General features: G+C 59.5%; 1 protein-coding gene across 1 annotated transcript in view; it reads right to left on the bottom strand.

Moving 5' to 3' along the window:
* Positions 1 to 277: 277 nt before the first annotated feature.
* Positions 278 to 6,995, bottom strand: part of ATP6AP1 (ATPase H+ transporting accessory protein 1) — a 7,148-nt gene continuing 430 nt past the window's right edge. The window contains exons 2-10 of the mRNA XM_024746197.1: positions 5,099 to 5,229; positions 4,656 to 4,730; positions 4,193 to 4,386; positions 3,746 to 3,786; positions 2,840 to 2,925; positions 2,194 to 2,435; positions 1,658 to 1,705; positions 1,345 to 1,576; positions 278 to 1,136 (exon numbers count right to left, since the gene is read on the bottom strand). Coding sequence (XP_024601965.1) covers positions 927 to 1,136; positions 1,345 to 1,576; positions 1,658 to 1,705; positions 2,194 to 2,435; positions 2,840 to 2,925; positions 3,746 to 3,786; positions 4,193 to 4,386; positions 4,656 to 4,730; positions 5,099 to 5,229 — 1,259 coding nt within the window. The 3' untranslated portion in view covers positions 278 to 926. The remainder of the gene's footprint in view (positions 1,137 to 1,344; positions 1,577 to 1,657; positions 1,706 to 2,193; positions 2,436 to 2,839; positions 2,926 to 3,745; positions 3,787 to 4,192; positions 4,387 to 4,655; positions 4,731 to 5,098; positions 5,230 to 6,995) is intronic.

Below are 6,995 nucleotides of genomic sequence, written 5' to 3'. Positions count from 1 at the left end.
GTAGGGGCGGCCATTGTCGCGGCCGTCTCCACCCCCTTCCCGGGCGCTGACCGCCCCCGCCCTCCTTTAGTCGGTTAGGGACGCAGCTTGCTAACAACCCTCCCGGCCTCCCCTGGCCGCCGGAAAAGCAGCCCGGAGGACGGACCCGTGCGAGACCTTCCCGCCTCCCTCTTGGTCGCGCTAGGCTACGGGTACATTCGCACGCCTCCTCCGGCAGCCCTCGGCCAAGCGCATCCTCCCTTGTGCCCAGCGCAGAAATGAGTAACAAGAGGCCCAAGCATGGCGACCCGTCTTTATTTTATTAGGAAGGAAACCACGAGCACCCCAGGCTCCTGCCAGGCACCCAGAGATCACACCCAGCCCCCCTGCCATGGAGGTCCCTTCCTTCTCAAGCCAAAAAAAAAAAAACAAACCCAGTGCACTGCTTATCCTTAGCACAACATCACCAAAAAACAATAACACCAGCCAAGCAGGACAGACAGTTAAATAGTACTTCCACACCCCCCAAACTCAGGGAACTTCCAGCTCCTGGCTGCTACAAGGAGCCCCACAGAGCCTGGGGAGGGAGCAGTGGCTACACTAAAGCACTTATAAACAGCAAGGGGCGAAGGTGGAGAAATGAGAATAAATAAGGAGAAAGGGGGAGGAGGACGGGCCCTAGAACTCACGGCCCCTTCCTTCACAATGACCAAGCCTGGGAAATTTGCCTACTGTCTACGCAGAATACATACACCTTGGTGATAGAGGTGGGGAGTGGGCAGCCCAGGGAAGACCCTCAGCAGGTTGAACAGAGGGCCAGACAGGCTAAGAGGAGCCAGGAGTCATGCTACCGTAGGCAGAGGGGAAGCCCTCCCGTCCAGCATGCCTCTGGTGGGAATGCGACGACCTGGACACCAGCACGCCCTCACCCCCCCGCAGACGCAGGGTCACACGATCTGCGTCAGAGCTATGGTGGGGCCCTTGTGGTCGTCAAAGCGGTCCATGGTCTTGAGGCTGAGGATCATGTGCAGGCCGTAGGTGAAGATGAAGAGCATGAACAGGGAGGTGAGCAGCCCCATCCAGATGCCCGGGGAGAAGAAACCTGCACAGTCACTGGCGTAGGAGAACTGCTCACCCGTCACGTTGAAGGCCTGGATCTGCAGGACAGAAAGCACCGAGTGGCCCCACACAGGGAGGCCCAGTAAGGGCGTGGGAGCACCAAGGCGACAGGACATTCCCAAGCCCTAACCCCAACCCAAAGCACACTGAGACTCTTCAGGCCTCTGCTCCCCCAGCCCCTCCCAGTACTGGGCTACCTCCAACCTGGGCTCCCCACCTCCAGGCGCGGTCCCTCCCCCTTCCTACCTGGAAGTCCTGAAAAGTCATCTGCCAGAGAGAGGGTTGTGTGCCGGGCACAAGGAGATTGCCATTCTTGTTCAGACTGCTGACGTACTCGCAGTGGAAGGAGTAGATGCTGGGCCCCGTGACCTGGGAGGCATTGAAGTAGGCGACGGAGCCATTGCTGTGGATTTCAAGGCGCTCCAGGGTAAACCAGTGTCGGGCAGACACCGGGTAGAAGCGGTTAGCCAGAATGAACCTGGGGGAGGCCGTGGAGGTGTCAGGCAGCTGGAGAGGCCGGAGCCGCATGAGCCCACCCGCACCTGCCTCTCGGACTCACCTGAATGTCACTGTGGTACCAAAGAGCTGTTCGTAGGTCAGCACAAGCCTGCAGAGTCAGAGGAAGAGGTGAGTTTTCAGGTTCTGGGATGGCCTTGAGCATCTTAGAGCAAGTTCCTCAGGTATCCTTCTACCTAAGCTGTACGGGGTCCTCACAGCCACCTGAAGAGGCAGTGCCTCCCACTTGACAGATAGGAAAACTGAGGCCCCATCACACCCTAAGTCAGGAACCAGCCAGCACACAGGTTCCCCACCTCCAGCTGAGAGCTCCTCCCTCTGGTTCCCCTGAACCCATGGCCACTCCTTCAGCTCCCCCTGGGGATTGCGGAGGCTGCCCAAGGGGGAAGTAGCAGGACCCAAGGTATTAACCACCGAGGTCGGGCCGAGGACGAGAAGGCGTGAGGAGGCAGAGCTCTGAGCAACGCCCACTCAGGAGCCCTCCGCCAGCCTCCCCCCCCCCGCCACAATGCCACCTGCATCCCCACGGCGGACAGCCCCCAACACATACCCCCTCAGTGGCATGTACTTCGCCCTTACCTGGCAACGGACTCGTTCCAGAAGGAGCCGGTCAGGTTGAGGCGGTCTTCATCCCCAAAGGTGAGGGAGGTCAGGTCCTTCCAGTGGTCCCTATATGCCACCGAGAAGTTCTGGGCCCAGAACAGGATCCGGGGGGCAGTGTCGTTGTAACTCACAGGGGAAAAGATCATAGGCGATGCCGACTGTCTTTGCAGCAGCTGGCGACCCAGACCCCCAGCCACCAAGGCTACATCGCGGGCCACCTGCAGAAAGAGCCCACAAGCCTTCTCTCAACAGCCCTGGTTCTCTCAGCAGGCCCTGAACCAAGCGGCCTGCCCTTGCGGTCCCCGCTGGGCACTCTCTCCACCATCTCAAGTCCCACCAGTCACGCTCATACTCAAAGCTTCCTTTGGGAAGCCTTCCCCTGGTGGCCCCTAAGCCTTTGTGATGTTTCTCGTCTCTGCACCTTAGGAACACTTGGACTTACTGTCCGAATACGCCAGCCAGTAAGGCTGTTGGGGTGAGATGGGCAGCGGCCGCCTGGAAGGAGGAAGCAGGACTTCACGGCTCATCCACGCCCCCCACCCCGACATCTGCCTGGAGGAGAAGCCGGCCCCCCTCCAGGCCCCTGGCCACACATCCCGGAGCCCTGGGCAAGGGCACGTACCCTAGGAGGGCGGACTGCCGTGAGGGCCGCCGTGTACGGAACGTCTTCCGACTTGAGCACGCTCAGCACCTGCCCGATGACCTCATCTGAGGAGCAACGGGGGGGGGGGGGCAGAGAAGCAAGTCACAGGCAGCCGCTCGCGGCCACGCTTGCCACTGCCCGTGAGAACCCGCCCGACTGTCACACGGCAGGGGCAAGGCTGGGGCCTTCCATGCACCCTCTCGGAGGCTTCTCTTGACGGTGCTCAGCGGGATCGCCGTGTTGAGCTGGGGAGTGCCGGATGTCTGCCCTGTGCGGTCCCCGTACGCCGGCAACCGGCACGTCCTCTGGTGGGACGCCGAGACCCTCGCAGAGCCGGGTCCCAGCAACCTTCACTGGTGTTCGCCGTTTCCAGCAGCCGCTTCTCATCATCGCCCCAGCCCCAGCCTCCCCCCGGCCACCGTGGCCCCAATCACTGAATCCCTAATGCCACATCCTAACTCACTGGAGGGAGGAAAGACAGACAGACACAGAAAACTCCAACTCTACACCCGGAAAGTGTCCAGTGACCTTGCCAGGAGGAATGACTGTCCTTTACAGCCAAAGGAAGACCAGTCCTTGGAACTGTTTTTTGAAACGTTGCTGGTATATTCAAGCCCAAACCCGAGGATTCAGGCCGCCTGAGTGGAAACTGGCTCCAGGCTGCACACGGAAGGCCCCCGGACATCCAACAGCTCTGCCAGGCTGGGCCCAGCCAGAGAGGGCCGAGGCCTGGGGACCGGCGGGGCCCTGCTCAGCTGGCCAGTTGCCGCCAAGAAGCAGGCGGGCCACCCTGGGAGGGCAGAGGGGCTGAGGAGCGCAGGCCAGCTCCTTGCGGCCAAGGGTGGGATGAGGACAGAAACCGTGCACCGCCCCGACCCCACTCACCATTGCCTGTGAGCACTTCCTTCGGTGCCATCAGACCCGAGCTGGGGAAGAGACAGAACATTAGAGACGCCCAAATCCAAATGGCCTCCGCTGCCCTGGGCCGCCGTCCTTGCCTGGTAGCCCCGCCACCTAGCACACGCGAGCTGCGGGCCCACTCCCACCACTGGTACCTTTGCTCACCTCACAGCCCTGCCTGGAATCCCCCGGCCCTCCTCCCCCAGCTTCGGAGTCCGGCTCGAGTCCCTGCCACCTGCTCCGTGTACGGTCCCCGCTAGGCGGGCCGGCTCCCCGCCAGCAAGGCCCACGTCTGCCTTGTCTCAGGAGGCCCGACAGGCTGAGGTCCTTCCCGCCTCTTCTGGCCGCACAGGCACCTTCTGGGAGGGCCTCAAGCTGCTAACGGGAGGACTGTTCGGGGCCTGGGCCCTGAGGCTAGAGGCCGGGCCGTACCTGGCTGTGTAGGGCAGGCGGATGAGCAGCAGGGCTGGGAGGCTGGCGTTGAGCTTCAGCTCCCGGAGGGTGGCCAAGTCCACGTGCAGGGGGCTGGCCCCGAGCTTCTCCTGCAGGTAAGTGGTCAGAGTGCTGACCGCGTACCAGTCGACGGCAGGAAGCACCAGAGAGGAGGGGGCCAGGTCCAGGGCATTCTGGGGACAGAGCAGCAGGCGAGAGGATGAGTTAGCAAGGGGCCAGTGGACCCGGGCCAGCCTCCCAGACCTCTCTGGAAAGCCACGCCCACACCCACACCGGCTCTCATTCCAGGTGACAAAGAAAACACGCCACACCCCTGGCCCTGACACTAAGGCCTTTCTACCTTCAGCCAGCATCTCTGGCTCCTGAGGGGACAGTTCTTACTGTGCTGGGAGAGGGGGTGCAGGATGGCCTCCAGGGCCTGCAGCTGGGAGAGGACCCTTACCTCCAGGTTAGAGAAGGCACTGTCCTGCTTGTTTCCAAACACGCCACCATACGCTGTGAAGTCCTCGATGCTCAGCTAGTAGGGAAGCAGGGAGATGGCCTCAGAACGCTGGGCTAGGGCCAGGGCAGGGGGCAGACACCTTCCCTGTGCGTTTGCAGGGCCAGCAGAATCTCATTCAGAGTCAAATTTGATCTGGTCCGAAGAGTGAGCAACGGTGTATTTTAGGGGTGGGGTGGGGCGGTGGAAGGTTCTGTTTTCTCCAGCACTCTCTTGGCAGGGTGAGGGAACAAGGAAGGTGGTCATGGGGTTGGAAGGAAGTCTGTGGGCAGCTGATTCATGGTAACCTCGGGAGTAAGAGTCAGCCACCCACCGCGAGCAGACGGGAGGAGCTGCGGAGGGAAGAGGGAAGCTGTGGGGAGGAGCTGGGGGGCAGCCAGGAGCACTGGTTGCACGCCCCCCAGGGCAGAAGTCAGAGACAAGGAGAGCCTGCGCGCCAGCTGCGACAGGTAGAGCTGCGTCCGTCCGGTCTGGATGGGACCCTTTGCAAAGGAGGGGGAGAAGTGCCCCTCCCTGCCTGGTTTTGGTGGAAGGGGAGAGAGAGGTGAGGATCTCAGGACATGCTGGAGAAAGCACTGAAGTCTTCTGAGCTCTCTGGGCCACAGTAACCCCAACCCCATCCCTTTTCCTCTGCAACCTAGAGATGTCTTTCAGCTTCTGCCCCTCCATCCCAACTCCCAGCTTCCTCTGGCTTTTCCCGGTTAGGCCCAGAGGAGATCTTAATCAGCTTCCCTAACCTCATCCTGTTTAGTATACATACTTGCGGCCTCCTCTCCCTTCTGGGCAGGAATGTTGACCCTGTCTGGCCACCTAAGCTCTCACTCTGAAAGCCCAGGAACCACCGCTGTGTCCTCATGGCACTCCCTGCTCGAAATCACCCAAGGCTTCCTGCCACATTTAGAACTGCGACCAACGTCTTCCCCCCTTGTCTCCCGGTTCCTTGGCTGACCATCTCCTACCCCTTTCTCTTGCTCACTATACTCCAGCCACACCAGCTCTTCCACGGGCTCACCAGGAGCGCTCCTTGCCCAGGGCCTTTGCACCTGCCGTTACCTCTGTCAGGAATGCCCTTCCCCTACGGCCACACGGCTCCATCCCTCCCTCCACTTAGGTCTCTGCTCAGATATCACCTCCACAGCGAGCGCTTGCCTGGTCACCCTTACCTTAAACGGCATTGCCAGTTACTCTGTCCCCTTAGTCTGCTTCCTTCTTCTCTAAGGACTACAGAACTGACATTATATCATACACCAACTTAGCATTTACCTGTCACCCTCACGACAATGTCAGCATCTCCGGGGGGGCTTGGGTTATTCTGCTCACTGCTGTGTCCCCAACACTTAGTACCTGGTACACAGTAGGCAGAGTCCATATTTGACAAATGAATGAATTGAAGGAATGCCATAAGACAGGGTGGGGATGCCAGCTACACGTTTCACACGGACTGTGAGAAATGTTCCTCACAGCCCTCTGATGTCAGTGGTGTCTTCATTTTACAGATGCGGAAAGGGGCATTTGCAGAGTATTTCACATGTCCAAAGGCCAGTAAGTAGTAGAACTAGAACTGAGTTCCAGTCGGACTACATTATTTACCACCTCCTGGAAAGACTACAGGCCAGCACAGCCACCACCACCTGCCCACAGAACGACAGAGCAAGACCAAAAGGGGAATGAGCCATACAGGCCATCAATGAGGAACCGACAAGCAGAAGCTCGATAACCTCCCAAACGACAACCCTACGCTGCCCTAGAACCTTCTTGTGGTCTACGTGCCTGCTTTAGGAGCAGAAGGACCCAGATGGGAGGGTAAACAGTGTGCTGGATATGAGCACAAACCTGGGGTGGAGGGGTGTCCCACAGACTCAGGCTGGAACCAGCTGTGGCTTGCACAAGCCACACAACTTCAGCCAATCGTTCTCTGGCAGTAAAACCGAGATAATGACGTCAGCCCAGCACAGTGCGAATGAAGCACTCAGTGAGTGATCATTCTTCGATTCTCTCAAATCACGACTCTGCCACCCATTAGCTGTGTGACCTTGGGCAAGTCATTTGCCATCCTTGGCATCACTCTTCTGATCTGTAAACAGGGTGCGTCATCCCCACCATGATCAGATAAGGGTCTGGCACTCACTGGGCATCTGGCCTCTGACCCTTTATTTCCCCCAATCAAGTGGGTGCCATTTCAAGGCCCTCACCATTCCCACTGAACGTTCTCCTACATGCCTTCCCAAGGGAGGAACCACACCTCCCTAGAGTTGGGACAAGGTCACTGAGGTGTCCCTTGAG

Source organism: Neophocaena asiaeorientalis, unplaced genomic scaffold, assembly GCF_003031525.2.
Source record: "Neophocaena asiaeorientalis asiaeorientalis breed wild unplaced genomic scaffold, Neophocaena_asiaeorientalis_V1.1 scaffold2579, whole genome shotgun sequence".
NCBI lineage: Eukaryota > Metazoa > Chordata > Mammalia > Artiodactyla > Phocoenidae > Neophocaena > Neophocaena asiaeorientalis.
This window is presented reverse-complemented; position numbering and strand designations above follow the sequence as displayed.